Here is a 16,126-nt window from a genome sequence, read left to right as displayed (position 1 = left end):
CGCGCTCAGTCCTCTTCACCACGTGCCTCGATAAGGATGCAAAGTCCACCGGCAACACCCGCTCCTGCCAGAAGTCCGTTCGGAGGGAGAAGGTTGACTGGACAACCCTCAGATCCTGTGTCTCCTTCCCTCTCACCTCAACTCAGCAGAAGACCATCTCCCACTCTATCTCACAGAAGTTTATCCCCTGAAGGGCATCGACCCGTCTCCCCTACTCTCTCCCGTCGCTCGACACGGCTACTAAGGGATCCCACACCACTAACCAGACCCAGGATGGGGGGAAATATTCCCTTAGGAACTGTCAGACCTTCACCTATGGGGCTTAGGGGGCGTCCAGTGCCCCCACCCACCCAGAATGTGCGACCATTCCGTACCGCTTCAATAAGAAGCAATAGATCATCTGTTCTTACAATAGACTCTTCTCATCAGTCATCTCCTTTTCATTCACCTCACATGATACACCGTGCTCCTCTTGTCAGGCGAGAGTCTGATCGTTTTCCTCCACGTCCTATAGCCCGCGGGCATCCACTTGTGGCCCAAAATTCCTTGAGGAGGATGCCCCCTGTTTCGCCTTCACTCAAGCACATTTCGCATCCTGCAACCCCACGCCTTTCTCCTCGTCATTCTGGCATATCCACCCCCCTATTGCCTCCTCCGGGCATCCATCATCCGGAGCTGTATGACTCGACCCCCTATGTGGATCCTTTCACCAATCCAGTTGCTACTGTTGCTTCACCGATGTTATCGAGCGCCTTACAAAATCAAAGAATCATACAGAACTCTTCATCTTCCCCTTTGGGCCCTCAAGCCGGCCCAGTAGTGGACATGGACAGAAGGGTAGCCCAATATGAGGAGCTGTATCTTCCCTCATCCCCAATGCTCTCTGTTGCAATAAAAAACCAAGCACTTCAAGATGCCTCCTACCTTTCCCCATTCGCCCCCAACCGGTCACCCATGATACCTTCTTCTCCACTTTTGTCCGGAGCGTTGCAGAATCAAGCGGTGAGAGATGCATCCTACATTTCACCTCTGCAGAGGCCACTATCTCCATATGAGCAAACTATAGCCCCTTCATCCCCAACAGTGTCCAGAGCCCTGCAAAACCAGGCAGTGAGAGAAGCATCCTATGCTTCTCCTCTTCAAAGGCCACTATCTCCTTACGAGCAGCCCATGGCCCCTTCCTCGCCAATGGTGTCAAGAGCACTGCAAAATCAGGTGTTGAGAGACGCATCCTATGGTTCTCCTCTGCCAAGGCAGTTATTGCCTTATGCGCATTCAATGGGGTCTTCCTCCCCGATGGTTTCCAGAGCCCTGCAAAACCAGGTACTGAGAGATGCCTCCTATGTTTCTCCTCTCCAGAGGCCTCAGTCCCCATACACCCCATCTGGGCCTTCATCTCCCCTGCTTTCTGGAGCCATGAGACACGGTGAAGCACTCAGAGGTGTGGCATCCTATCCCACTCCTCAGCTCCACTCGCCCTATGGACAGACATATGTTACCGGGTATGATTACATAACTGAGCCTGGCTCAGCACCGTTGCTCTATGACGCTTTGCAGAATCGTGCTGACTTTCAGAATGTTGCATCTTTAAGATCCCCATTGATGCAACGCCCTTACACCCCTGTCAGCCCTAAGCTCCACAGCGCGCTGCAGCAGAACCCAAACCTCCGCCAAGCATCCTATCAGACTCCTTTGCAACTCAGATCCCCCTACCGACCCCCGCCGCCTTCGTCACCAATGCTGACGAATGCCATACACAATCCGCAGCTTATGCAAGCATCATACAGGCTGCCAGACGGAACCTTAGTGTCGCCATATACGGAACCACATTCATCACCGCAGCTCGGTCAAGCCTTGCAAAACCAGCAAATCCGAGGTGCTTCATACATTTTGCCTGATGGATCAATTATCAGGGTGAGTGATAAAGCAGCTTTTGTTCTTGTACAAACTGTCCCAAAAATGTTCTTTGATGGGCCATTACCTATATACTGGATAAAAAGTTTTGCCCCTTGAAAGCGGCATGGTGTACAACTGGTTAGCATGTCCGCCTCACAGTTCAGAAGTGCAGGGTTCGATCCCAGGCTCCGGCCTTCCTTTGTAGAGTTTGTATTTTCTCTCCATGCCTGCGTGGATTTCCTCCGTGTACTCCGGTTTCCTCCCACATTCCAAGAACATGCATGGTAGGTTGATTGGACACTCCAAATTGCCCCTATGTATGAGTGTGAGTGCGAATGGTTGTTCGTCTATGTGTGCCCTGTGATTGGCTGGCAACCAGTTCAGGGTGTACCCCGCCTACTGCCCGAAGATAGCTGGGATAGGCTCCAGCACCCCCTGCATTCCCCTTGTGAGAAGAAGAGAAGCAATACAGATAATGGATGGATGGATGGTTTCCTCCCACGTTCCAAAGTCATGCATGACAGATTGATTGGGTGCTCTAAATTGTGTAATTGTGAGTGCGAGTAGTTGTTTGTCTTTTTGTGCCCTGAGAATGGCTGGCGACCACTTTAGTATGTAGCCTGCCCGTCAACAGCGTGGATATGCTCCAGCGCCTGCTATCCTTGTGAGGATAAGGGGCTCCGATAATGGGTGGATGAATGTGTTTATTAACAAAGATTTAAGTCTAATCCGTTAAAATTACTTAAAATAACAATACAAGATGACTAGTTTGGTGTACTTTTTCCCACGCTTTCAAAAATGTTCAGACTGGTTTCCACCATTTTCCAAACATAATTGATAACGTGTACCAGTGGATATTACACCATTGCAGAACTGAATAAACGTTTATGTGTGCTTCTCAACAAGTGGTGTGTCACTTTTCATTCTGACCTACATAGGACCCGCGAATTCCCCAGAAACCCATGTCTCCTAACCTTGCCAGAGCGCTTCAGAACCAGGATCTCAGGACTGCTACGTACACTCTACCTGATGGCTCAATTATAGACCCTAAAAAACAAGTAACATAGGATTTATAACTCATGATTTTAATACACATTGCTTCTGCCTTTGTCAACCATTAACCTGTCTCTTGGCATACAGCAAACTGTTTCCCCAGACCTTGCTAAGGCCCTAAAGAACCCTGCTTTACGTGAAGCGTCCTACTCGTTGCCCGACGGTACCATCGTCATCGACCCAAAAAAAACTAAATCCCCCAACCTGGCTGCAGCACTTCAGAACCCTTACCTGAAATCAGCATCTTACACGCTGCCCGACGGCACTATCATCATCGACCCGCGGAAGCCCGTCTCTCCAAGTCTTTCCAATGCTCTTCAGAACCCAGCCCTCAGGAATGCCTCCTTTAACCTGCCGGAGGGAGTTCGAGACCCCAATACACCCATCCCACCAGACTTGTTAAAGGTTTGCTTTCAATCCCGAATTATAATGCACTGACATGACAAATTAGTTGGTTTCTCTTAGGACTGTAAAACCTCAACCTATCTGAATCTTGCTGTCAACCAATTCTGTCAACCAATTCAACAGGCTCTTAATAACCCAGCCTTGAAGGGGGCAACCCTGACCCTCCCTGATGGAACCATGATCATCGACCCAAGAAAACCAAAGAGTCCCACCCTGACTGCTGCCCTTCAGAACCCCTACCTTCAGGGTGTATCGTATGCCCTGCCTGACGGAACCATCATCATTGACCCGCGCAAACCACTCACTCCTGACTTGTCAAAAGTACATAATCCTAACCCCATTTGTTTTCACGACTTTGCAAGTGGTTTAAAAAAATTCAAATGGTTTCTTGCTATTTCTGCCCGGTAGGCTCTTGCTAATCAAAATATTCGGGATGCTTCGTATAAACTTTCTGATGGTTCCCTGGTCATCCCTGGTCAGCAGCCCGCAACTCCAAACCTCACTGCTGCTCTGAGGAAGAACATGGCCCTTCGTTCTTCAGATCTCTTCCACCTCCCTCAAAACTCTGTGTTCACGGGAGCACCAAAACCCGATAGTCCGAATCTCTCCTCCGCCCTGAAGAATGATGAACTGCGTGGCATGCGTTACAGGTTGCAAACCACAGACATAAATCAGGGCATGTGACATTGTTAGCTTGTGACATGAAAGTTTTAACTTCAGCCACGTTTGTCCCGCAGGCTGCCGGACGGCTCTATTCTGACAAGACGATTTCATAATCCCAATCTGGCCAACGCCATCCAAAACCAGCAGCTTCGCTACGCTTCGTATAGACCCCCAACAGCACTATATGGCATGGATAATCGCTACGCTGCCATTCCACCTTATGGTCCGCACTCAGGCCACTGGGCCCGGAATGCCAGAGGTGGCGGCAATACGGGGGAAGACGTGTGGACCGCTGAGAGAGTTTTGCCCCATGGCACGGTTAAGCACCTGACCAAGTGGTCCATGTATAGAGAGACCGGTGTATTGGACGACTATTTACCCATGCCCAACGTTGAGAAGGGAGAGCTTCGGGATACAGATTGGATTCCTGTCCGAGAAAGGGTTCTTGGGCAGAGCTGGTATGACAAGGTAATAGATAGTTCACAGAGAATCATTTCAAATCTGGACCATGATGACTAGATCCTTTCATGCTAACTACACATCATTGCGTTTTAGATCTACTCTATCCTAAGCATGCCAACAACCAGCCACAGGGTGAAACGCTGGGCTGAGGGTATGGAGGACTTGACACAGCTGCCGTAAGCCTCACAATTGTAATATCTTTTTTAGACTCATTCAAGACATTATCAAGATCTTACCCATTTATTTCAGTGAACTGAATGAGACCACCGTACTGATGAACCTCAAGAAACGCTACGATCAAGAGCTCATTTATGTAAATTTTTGACCCTATGCACATGTAATTCCTCAAATGGTTCAAGTTTCAAGAGAATGTCCCTTTGATTTTCTCTTCCAAAAGACGTACATCGGCAGCATCCTGGTCTCCATCAACCCCTACAAGCTGCTCAACATATATGGCACAGACATGGTACTGCAGTACGAGGGACACGGCCTGAGTGACAACCCTCCGTAAGACCCTAATTTTGGTGTACCCTTCTTACAATGGCATTTTTATGTGTTAATATTTTCTTCCGATTTTGAAGTTTGTTAAGGATAATGAAATGCATGCCCAAAAACATCACCTGGCTAGTTTATCAGCGAGATTTATACCAGCTGTCTCAGAGTCATATTGTCGGGAGCCCCTTTTCAATCTGCAATATGTTTCCCTGCTTCATCACACATGATTCAAAGAATCAGCTCATCATCAACCTTTGCAAAAGCCTGTTAACAAACCCCCATTTGAATCAGGTGTGTGAGAGTGAAGGAAACATCGAAAACAGGCTGTATAAGGGCTCCGAGCACCGGACTTGAAGACTCTTGTGTTATACTGTATTTAAAATTCCACCCTTCTCAACACAGTCTGCACTGTTGTTTTGCCAAAAGTACTTACAACCCAACCTACTTCATGAATGGACCGTGTCATATGTTACTAAAACCTTCAACCGATGAGCCAAGTCTCTCTGTTACTAATGTATGAATACAGTGTTGCTCCCTTAGCGGCTACAGTAATGTTTTACGGTAATTTGTAGTCCATGCTGCAATTTTAGCAAGTGATTTAATACATTACATCAGAAATGTATACTCTGCTTGTCTATTGGCAAGACCACACACCAAAGTCCACCTTGTTAGATTGCCAGCTAATGGAATACTGTATTTCACATAACAGTCCAAGCAATTTTAGAAGCTAATGTAATACGAAAAACTCCAGCTGTCTAGGTTAACGGTTACTGTACCAATTTACGTAAAGAGACCTCCATGATGGTTTGGTGGCTATTGTAATATAGTTAAGAACCCACCTTGCTTGCTTAGTGACAAGTGTTGTTCTGTAGTTCACCCTTCGTGACTAACGCATTTTATTACTCCCCCCACCTAGTCGGTGACTATCGTAATAGGTTACTGAAAGGTCCACTAAGCTTGTTGAGTGACTTATGTAATACCGTACTTAAGAGTCCACTTTGCTTCATGTCATATCAATCAAATTATGTTATCAAATAGTCCAACCTGATTGAATGACAAAAGATGGAAAAATGTGTGTCTGTTTTGCAGTCATCTTTTTGCCCTTGCTAATCTCTCCCACACCAACATGATGGATGCCAAAAACGACCAGTGTATTGTGATCAGGTACCAAGTTTGTATCCTTTTTGTTCTAGAATTTGACGCAAATGTTTTAATCGGATATGATTTATCCCATTTTTGAATGACATGTTTGCAGTGGAGAAAGCGGGTCTGGGAAGACGGAAGCCACCAAACTGATCCTGCGCTACCTGACAGCCATACATCACAAGCGCAACATGACCCAACAGGTTCATCTGCCATTTTTTATACATAATTAACCCATGTACTGTGAATCTAAGCAAAAAAATTAGGCTAACTCCATTGTCACTTTTATATCTACTGACCGTGTGCCGCCAGATAGAGGTAACGTATTCAACTGTATTGTTGTCTAGGCTGTTGCGGATTGCCGTGGTAACAAGTGTATTTACATATTCATTAGATCCTGGAAGCCACGCCCCTATTGGAGTCCTTTGGCAATGCCAAAACAGTACGCAACGACAACTCATCACGCTTTGGCAAATTCACACAGATCTACATGGAGGAGTGAGTAGTTTGCAACTAATTTGAAAACATATTCTGATAAAATTCCTACTTTTCGACAATTCCAAGAAAAATAAAATACATTGAATGAATGGAGACATTTTCCCAATTCAACTCATTCTTCTATATTTCTCTACACACTCAAATATTGTTGAAACCAATCCAATTTCAAAATGGTTAACTTGCGTTTTCTTCACATTTCCAAAATTCCTACATTTTACATGATAGAATTCCTAAATTAATGCAAAACTTGTTAAATTTGGACCACATTTCGTAAAACTCACGTTATATGTACGGTATTCTTATTTATTGTTCAACAGACTTGAGCTATTAGGCTAACGAATTCCTTAGTGTGTTTTTTTTTTTTTTTTTTCATATAACCATGAGCTATAGTGAGTCCACAGTAAATACGATACTACACACTCGTAAGGGTAACATTAACGCACCTAGGTGACAAGTTGACCTGTGTTAAAGAAGACCCAAACACATTACACATGCATGGCTTGTTACTTAACTCTCAACTGTATTTGTTTCTGTGTGTGTGCGTGCATGCGTGCGTGCCTGCGGGGGTGTGCGTGTGTGTGTGTGTGTGTGTGTGCCCACTCCCACCTAATTAACCAGGGGTGTAATCAGCGGTGCCATAACATCTCAGTACCTGTTGGAGAAGTCTCGCATTGTCTTTCAGGTAAACTGGACACACACGCACTCGCGCGCACCCCCGCACACCCACCCACACACACGCACACACGCACCCACCCCCACCTACACACACGGCATCTTCTTACAAGTGAGTCATAGTGTGAGAAAGAGGAGATTCATGAGTCAGTCAACATGAGGTGTCAAACATGATGCTGTGTCTCTTTAATCCTGATGTCCATCAAACATCTCCATCAATAGCGTCTGTCGTCTGCAGGACTGAGATGACCTCACACTATGCACACACACGCGCAATGTCTCTTCTGAATCAGATCACACAGATGCACCTGTCCTTCTTTTCCATGTACTTGTCTGATTTCTATTTTTCATGGCGCATTCATCCCATCTTTATCAGCTCTGAAAAGTTCTTGTTGGGGGGGGCGGTTATTACAGTGCACCATGCAAAGTCATCATTCAGCATTCTGAAATTCACTTTGTAGCAGATTTCGTTTGGAACCTGTCCTCTGTTATTTGTGGAACCCCCCCGGTTATTTGTGTTTTCTTTTACCTGCTTATTACCCAAGTTCAGACATATTTACATTTTTTTGGAGTTTTTTTTTTCATGGCAAATGATGATTAACCATCCATTAAAACCTAAATATTATCACTCAGTTGGAGCCTATAAATACCATTTATTTATTTTTAATCATAAAATTCTTGTTATCCTAATTATCTTGTCTTTTTTGTCTTTTTTTCTTGTCTTTTTTTCTTGCCTGCTTTTCTGCTTTGGGGCAAATATTTTCTGTTCTTTTTTAAAATTTTTATTATTATTATTATTTATTTATTTTCTTTACTAAGCGTCCTTTTTAAATTATTTAAACTGTCAATAATTACATTTAAAATTATTATTATTATTATTACTATTACACTGGTTGCAACTACTACACGTTATCCACAGTGGATGACAGGGGCAAGCACCTGATTTTGATGCCCCTAGAGGGTGGATAAACCCCCAGCCCTAACCCCAGGTGGATGCTTGAGACCCCGCCCCATCAACCGTTCCCATTCCACGCCCCTCTCCATCAAGGGCCTTCACTACTAATACAAATATGAAACTTAGTACCAGAGAAACTAAGTTAGCATTTCGCTTAAGGTGAAAAGTAAAATAGCAGTTGTCCACTTCTCCTTAACAGACATGTTTTTACATAACACACACTTCAATGTATTATGCAGCAAGCACCATACCGTTTGTATTCAATACTGAAATGTTCTATATCTTTTTTTATTTTCTGTGTCGTGGTCAGGCCCAATCGGAGAGAAACTACCACATCTTCTACGAGATGCTGGCGGGCCTTCCACCACACGAGAAGCAGTCGCTCTATCTGCAGGATGCTGAAACCTACTACTATCTCAACCAGGTACACACACACGCACACACACACAGAGCATGGCTAATCAATTTCTGGGTTCGCAAATGACTTGTCATCTCTGTGCCAAGGTGACATTTATTCTGCAGACGTTGATTAATGGCCACAAATGTAAAAGTGGCCTGTGTAACCTTTCACTCTGTTTGAAGTAAACCCATTGACATAATGAAAGCCATTCCGGGATGAAGTTAGCCTTTCATCCTCGCTGACTTCGAGAGCGCGTTCTCACATTATTGGTTACCTTATGCGCAGCCATGCAGCACCCAGTGTGAGTTAAGTATTTGTTGACTTTTTTTAGAGGCTTTTTTTTAAGGCTTGCATGCACGTGAGTGCAGGGAGGGGACTGCAAAATCGCAGGAAAAGACGACGGCACGGACTTCCGCCGCCTGCTGAATGCCATGGACATCCTGCACTTCAGTGCCGAGGAGCAAAAGGCCATCTACCGGCTCCTGTCCTCCATCCTCCATCTTGGCAATGTTTACTTCCAGTCGCACCAGGTCAACACTTCACACACGGACTTATCTCAGGCCTACATTTTTGTTTTTGAAACAGAATGAAACGCCAGGTCGTGTGTTGTGATATAAAAACATCAAATGTGCAAAATAGTTTAGTTTCATGATTAAATCATAATACATTATCTTTTTTTTTTGGTTAGCCATTATTAATTAAGGTCTAATTAATTTGTTGAACAAAATAAGTCATTATGGTATAGAAAACGGTTAAAATGTGTATTCAAGTTCTATATGCAATTGTGAGTATTATTAATAATGTAATATTTAATTCTCCTTACTAATTGATTTAATGGTAATTTAATTGGAGTTAATTAACCAATTGTTAATTAAAATACATTTAAAATGTCTCAAAAAGTAACAATGTATATCTAAAATAACACAAATGGTTTTAATTATCAAATGCTGCACTCTCATTTTTATTCATATTGCACTGAAATGCGATTAATTAACCAATTTTTCAATTAAATAAAAAATTTGATTTTTCATCATAAAATCATTTTTGATGTTACTATTTACAATGAAGTACAACGATACTTAATCAACCATTTTTTAATTGTTCATTTTAATTAACTTTTTATTTGATTATTTATAACAAAAAAAACTATTATTGGGTAAGATAAATTAATAAATAGTCACTATCAATACAAATGAATAATTCCTATTTATCAGTCCAAAAATATTATGGCAAAAATTATTACAGGACTCTTGATCATGTAAACCTTCACTGGGCCAAATTCAAGAAGGTAGAGCATGACCCGCTGGCTATACGTTACCCACCCTGTGTTACACTCTTATTAATGATGCTGATGGATCACGTCCCCTTGCAGGCTGGCGTCAATCAGGAGGCGGCAGCAGTCATGAGCACTCAGGAGATCCGAGTGGTCGCCGAGCTGCTGCAGGTGTCGGCGGAAGGCCTGCAAAAGTGTGTCACCTTCAAAGTTATGGTGAGCGCTACACAGCGACTACACACAACCACCACAACGAGGCATGATGGGCAGCATGTTGTGTTTGCAGGACACAGTGAGGGAAAAGATATCAACTCCGCTCACAGTGGAGAGTGCCGTGGATGCAAGGTCAGTTCACGTCCAATTTTTGTATTTACAATATTTTAGGTTCTATTTTGTTCATTTTTTTTAACCATTAAGCATGTCGCCGTTCACCCTTTGCTTTAAGTCAGCAACAAAACTTACAGAGACACTTGCATGAGCTTAACTTGGGCACTTATATAATAGGTTTGCTTGCAAATATGACATCAGTACTAAAATGCTCCCCTCGAAAAGACTCTGTCGTGATTTTTTTTTTTTTGAGTTGAGCTTTACGACAAATTTGCACACCCCCTTTTGGAGTTCGAGTTATTTTTTTCTGGTTTCAGCGTCTACGTTGCAGCAGGGAGGTAAGCGAGGTAATATTGCATGAGTTGTCAGTTTTGGTGTCTAAAACGATGACCAATCGCCACCGAAATGCAAATGCACTTTACAACTCTTGTCCACTGTCCACAACCTTTGAAAGTATAAAAGCATTCTGCACAATAGTTTGGATTTATTGACACCAAACATGAGCTCATGTGATCACCTCCACAAAATCGAAAATACCATCCAATCGATTCTCCATTTTCACAGATTGAAGCCAACAAGAGCATGACTGAGACACGAACCCCGACTGGTTATATTTCGGATGTTTAGCTTCACTAAAGTTGTGTCGACTCGCAGGAGGCTGACAGCAGCCAGCAGAATGGCAGCAGGCGGCCAGCAGGCGGCCAGCATGGGTCTTGATGCATTTTATTGCCAGAAGTTCAGCCTCAAAATGGAACCTGCACCCCATATACCTAAATATTAGAGGTGTGACAATTCATTGATTAATCGACAACTATCGATTATCAAATGGATCAACAATTATTTTTGACAATCGATTAATCATTTGGATACTTTTTTTCAAATTAAGTTTGTCCAAATGCTCGGAATATCAGATTCTCAACAGTAAATATCATTTGATTTCTGAACTTGTGAAAGCAGACTAAGTCATCCAAATAGTTGTTGAATCCAAATGAAACATTTGATTGTCCATTGGAAAATACAGTAACGATCAAGTTTATTGCCTGTTTTCGGACAGATTATGGACCAAAACCGAATTATATTTAATTTACTGTAACTTTGTGTAATTTATATTATTAATATTATTTGTTGGGAGGAACAAAAGTTTTCAAACTCAAATAAAATTGGTCCTCCTAAAACACCCCAGGGGAGTAGATTCCTTCTGATGGAGACCTGTTTGACATTCTCTTCCCATCTTTGAAGGGAGCATGTAAGGACAAAGTATGTGAAGACAGGGGTCCTCTGAGAAGTTGGGGCGCGAGTAGTATCTTTTCAGATGCCCTCTTGTTTCCATAGGAACCAGTTTCTCCTGTTTCCATAGCAACCCTGTTGTGCGTGTCTCGTAGAGATGCCGTTGCCAAGATTCTCTACTCGTTGCTCTTCAACTGGTTGACGGAGCGTATCAACGGACGAGTGTACCCTCGCAACGAGGCACTCTCCATTTCTATATTGGACATTTATGGATTTGAGGTGCTGTTTTTTTTGTTGTTGGTTCGTTTGGTTTATTTTTGTTTGTTTGTTTTTTTTTATTGAACGTATATTAGTCAAAACGAGCACTGACGTTAGCGCCCCTCTCTTATAATAAATCCTTTGCAGGAGCTACAGGTGAACAGTTTTGAGCAGCTGTGCATCAACTACGCCAACGAAACTTTGCAGTTCTTCTTTAACAAAGTCATCATCCAACAAGAGCAGGTCAGGGAAAATCTTGTTTTTTGTACAACTTCTGCTACTTCTATTCTTATTACATTGAACCCTCACAATATTGAGCCTTCCCACAAATAGCCACAAGTAATTGACGCCCTCCTGGACATGTTATACTTGTCTGTATTAAGCCTAAACTCTAAAAATATCACACTCTAGGATCCCGGAACAGTATTGTGTACTAAGAGCCATCTCCATTCTAAACTCTCACACACACACACGACCACCCTTACTTTGCAGAACAGCAACGTGATGTGTTTTAATATATCCTATTCAGTATTATTTTCCATTGCACTAACTATTCTCTTATTTATCCAATTTATATATTTATCTGAATTATTGTTGTATTGCACTGGAGAGTGGAGCTCTCTAATCTCGTTGCACACTTGAGTACAATGACAATAAAGGGATTTCTGATTCTGATTCTGATTTTGATTCTGAAATGGACATTGGTTGACAGTGCAGTAATATAACCAAGATTGTGCTTATGCTGTATGTCTTAAAGGAGGAGTACATGCGCGAACAGATCGAGTGGCAGCAGCAGCCCTTCAGCCACAACCAGGCCTGCCTGGACCTCATTGCCGCAAAGCCTCACGGAATACTACGCATACTTGACGACCAGTGTGGTTTTCCTCAGGTAACCTTTTGCCACCAAACACACCCAAGAACAAGAATCAAATGAGCACTGACCACCTGCTCTTGGGTCAATTAGGCCACAGAGCACACGTTTCTGCAGAAGTGCCATTATCACCACGGTAACGACCCCCTTTACGGCAAGCCAAAGATGCCGTTGCCTGAGTTCACCCTCAAACACTTTGCTGGGAAAGTCACCTACCAGGTACTTTTTCATTGCTCAGAATTCTGGTAACACTCTGTTTACTGTCATTACTTAGAAATACAGTATTGAGACCTAGTAATCTTAAATTTTGGTTGGAAGGTAGCTAGGTTGCCCTGTGGATGACTTGGTAAATTGGAAACCTGATAACCAGGAAGAAATATATAGTTTGGACAAATGATTAAGTACTACGGTGGATTGATACAGCAGTGGTTTGGTAGGTGGATGGGTAATAAAGAAGGTAGGGACGTATAATTGCAAAATAGGTAGGTAGCTAAGTCGAATAAATGGATATATTTATTTAATTGGAGGTTGGTGGTTAAATAGGCAGGTAGGGTACATAAAAGGTATCAAGGGGAAGTTGATCGGACAAATGTATAAGGGGGTAGGTAGACAGGCCGGTACCGAAAGGTACTGGAGATTTGTAGGATGACATCTAGAAAGATATGCAGGGTAGTGGAAAGACACGTAGATGGGTATGTTGGTAGATACAGTAATTACTAGATGGATTAAGATTAGATTAGAAGAAATAGATAAATATGTTGGGAGGTAAATGTAAATTCATACATGGGTGGGTAGGTAAAGCAGATAGATGAATGAAAATACTTTGTAGGTACATACAGTAGCTTAGTCAAAGAATAAGAAGTAAGCAGAAAGGTAGGTCGGTTGCTAAATGACGAGTAGTAGTTAAGTTGGTAGGTCATGCATGTTTAGTTCATTTGTCTAATGTTTTGGGTCCGAGGTGAACAAGTTTCTGGACAAGAACTTTGACACGGTCCGCCAAGATGTTCTGGACCTTTTCATCTGCAGCAAAAACAGAGTCAGACTCGGACTAATTTTACGTCTTCTCCATGTCATCTACCACCGTGCTTACGTGTGTGTGTGTGTGTCACCAGATGGTGTCTGACCTTTTCCTGAAGCATTCCGAGGCAATGTCGCAGAATCGATCCATTGCACGGCGCAGCAGCGCTGCTCGGCGTATTCAGGCGAGCACGGTCAGCGCCAAGTTCCAGAGCAGCTTGCAGGAGCTACTGGAGAAGATGGAGAGGTGGAAATGTACACAAAGATCACTGTCGCTCCATTTTCTCCATTTATTCCCTGTGTTATTCTTTCATTTTCAAGGTGTCACCCTTATTTTGTTCGCTGTATCAAGCCAAACCAGCATAAGGTATCTAACTATGAGCCCACTGCGTGATGTTTTTTAATGAAAAGTGGTCATGTGGGGATTTTTGTGTTGCTTCAGGAACCTGTATTGTTTGACATGGACCTGGTGAGCACACAGCTGCGTTACTCTGGAATAATGGAGACCATCCGGATACGCAAGGAGGGCTATCCCGTCAGATTGACTTTTCACAGCTTCCTAACCAGGTAAGTAGGTCGCTCGGTAGGGAGATGAAACGGGATGAGATTCATGGCTGGTGAAGCACTGGCCGAGTCAGACTTTCAAATTTGTGAGCTTAAAAGGGTGGCTTACTTGCCATTAAATTCGGCAGCATGACATAAAATACTGGTCAGCATTTTCATCACAACAATCACAACTGTGCCAACATATCTGCTCATGCACAGTATGAAGATGAACAAGTCCATTGCATAAGTAGTGAGGTGGCCGTGGTTTATATGATCGGAATAGATTAAGCATTTTGATGCGTTTTTAAGTGTGTAAATTTAGACTTCAATAGTATTAACAGCTTTAAATTAAAGAAAAGGTTAGTATGGGTAGGTAGCCTGGTATGTGCGTAAGTTATTCAAAATTTGTATACTGTCGATCATACAGTCGATGCACAGTATGGCTCCTCAGAGCATCTCAAAGTGGACCAAACAATGCCACGTTATTTACGATGGATATTGAATGATGTTTTATCTTTATCTTTGTCTGCAGGTACAAAGCGCTGCTCTGCTTGAAAGACCCGCCCATGGCTGACGGAGATAACTGCGTTATCATGCTCAGAAAACTGGGACCCATCAAGGTCGGCTCCTACCAGCTGGGAGTCACTAAGGTCCGCTGACACACACACACACACACACGCACACCCCCACACACACGCACACAGGAAGAGGAAGCAGTTAAATGCTTGTGTGTTACCGAATGTGTTTTTGTGCAGATATTCCTGAAGGAGGATCTGCACCAGTTCCTGGAGGGTAAGCGGGACCGCATGCTCAACATTGCTGCCCTCACGCTGCAGCGATACGTGCGCATGTACTTCATACGCAAGAACTTCGTCAAGTTCCGACACTGCATGACGCTGCTGCAGGCCAGATGCAAAGGATTCGTTGTCAGGTGAGCGTTCATGCAGCTTTTGTTATGAATCGCTCCATTGACATTGTCTAATATCAAATAACTCCTATTTTTGTTGTTTTATTTTTCATTTACTCGGACAGAAAGAAGTTTGCTTGCAGGAGGAGATGTCGCATCAAGTTAGGCACCACAATACGAATCATCATCAACCGGCAGCGTTACATGAGGGTATGTATGGGTTTGGCCCGGTTAGCATGGAGGTCGTGGGTTCAATTCCAGCTCCAGCCTTCCTGTGTGGAGTTAGCATGTTCTCCCCGTGCCTGCGTGGGTTTCCTCCGGGTACTCCGGTTTCCTCGCACAATCCAAAATCCTGGGCGGCAGGTTGATTGGACACTCTGAATTGCCCTTAGGTATGAGTGTGTCAAGATGCTAAATGTTTTGGTCGCATTACACTCATTTTAAACACACAAACTAGCAAAAAGAGTAACAAAGCAATGAACGCTAACTTTTGTACTGGTAAGTAATTTAAATTGAATACAAATTTCACTTAAAAAAGAAATAAACAGAATAGATTACAATATAAAATATTAAAATCAGTGTAAATTAACATTTTTTGATGTTAGCTTTTATACAGGTTAAGAAATTCATATTTAAATATGCTTCTTCTAGCCCTTATCCACATATTTGCCAAAAAAAATTAGATTTTCTTTTTTGCAATTTTTCCTATTGTGAAATATTGATGCAATTTCATAATGTTTTAAAAAATAAAAAAATAGAATCTAAATATAAACTTTTAAAATAACCTAATCAAATACTGAAAAGAAATGTACGAAATTACATTGAATCAAAATGTACAATTTAAACTTTAGCCAGATCTGCACCAACAATTAATTAATTTTCCCTTTGCTCATGCTGCTCTCTAATATGAAGTTCCGTAGAAACAGCACAATGCTGCCTACTAATAAACAAAGGGCCATGGAACAATAATTATAACTCATGAACAATCATTTTGACTTTGGATTGTGTTGTCTTTTTGTCAGACGGTGGTGGACCCGGCAAGGAAAGCTGAGGAGGTG

General features: G+C 42.8%; 1 protein-coding gene across 1 annotated transcript in view; it reads left to right on the top strand.

Annotated features, from left to right (window-relative positions):
• Positions 1 to 4,578: 4,578 nt before the first annotated feature.
• Positions 4,579 to 16,126, top strand: part of myo15ab (myosin XVAb) — a 65,854-nt gene continuing 54,306 nt past the window's right edge. Inside the window, exons 1-24 of the mRNA XM_088302272.1 lie at positions 4,579 to 4,655; positions 4,729 to 4,792; positions 4,877 to 4,986; positions 6,064 to 6,138; positions 6,230 to 6,320; positions 6,430 to 6,435; positions 6,512 to 6,615; positions 7,234 to 7,297; positions 8,553 to 8,666; positions 9,011 to 9,172; positions 10,015 to 10,131; positions 10,202 to 10,260; positions 11,625 to 11,748; positions 11,875 to 11,970; positions 12,485 to 12,616; positions 12,692 to 12,817; positions 13,557 to 13,634; positions 13,711 to 13,862; positions 13,937 to 13,982; positions 14,058 to 14,182; positions 14,694 to 14,811; positions 14,917 to 15,092; positions 15,194 to 15,278; positions 16,091 to 16,123. Coding sequence (XP_088158398.1) covers positions 4,591 to 4,655; positions 4,729 to 4,792; positions 4,877 to 4,986; positions 6,064 to 6,138; positions 6,230 to 6,320; positions 6,430 to 6,435; positions 6,512 to 6,615; positions 7,234 to 7,297; positions 8,553 to 8,666; positions 9,011 to 9,172; positions 10,015 to 10,131; positions 10,202 to 10,260; positions 11,625 to 11,748; positions 11,875 to 11,970; positions 12,485 to 12,616; positions 12,692 to 12,817; positions 13,557 to 13,634; positions 13,711 to 13,862; positions 13,937 to 13,982; positions 14,058 to 14,182; positions 14,694 to 14,811; positions 14,917 to 15,092; positions 15,194 to 15,278; positions 16,091 to 16,123 — 2,322 coding nt within the window. The 5' untranslated portion in view covers positions 4,579 to 4,590. The remainder of the gene's footprint in view (positions 4,656 to 4,728; positions 4,793 to 4,876; positions 4,987 to 6,063; positions 6,139 to 6,229; positions 6,321 to 6,429; positions 6,436 to 6,511; positions 6,616 to 7,233; positions 7,298 to 8,552; positions 8,667 to 9,010; positions 9,173 to 10,014; positions 10,132 to 10,201; positions 10,261 to 11,624; positions 11,749 to 11,874; positions 11,971 to 12,484; positions 12,617 to 12,691; positions 12,818 to 13,556; positions 13,635 to 13,710; positions 13,863 to 13,936; positions 13,983 to 14,057; positions 14,183 to 14,693; positions 14,812 to 14,916; positions 15,093 to 15,193; positions 15,279 to 16,090; positions 16,124 to 16,126) is intronic.

Source organism: Idiotropiscis lumnitzeri, chromosome 8, assembly GCF_059441095.1.
Source record: "Idiotropiscis lumnitzeri isolate Australia: NSW breed Sydney's pygmy pipehorse chromosome 8, RoL_Ilum_1.0, whole genome shotgun sequence".
NCBI lineage: Eukaryota > Metazoa > Chordata > Actinopteri > Syngnathiformes > Syngnathidae > Idiotropiscis > Idiotropiscis lumnitzeri.
Note: the sequence above shows the minus strand (reverse complement) of the source record. Positions and strands in the feature narration are given on the sequence as shown.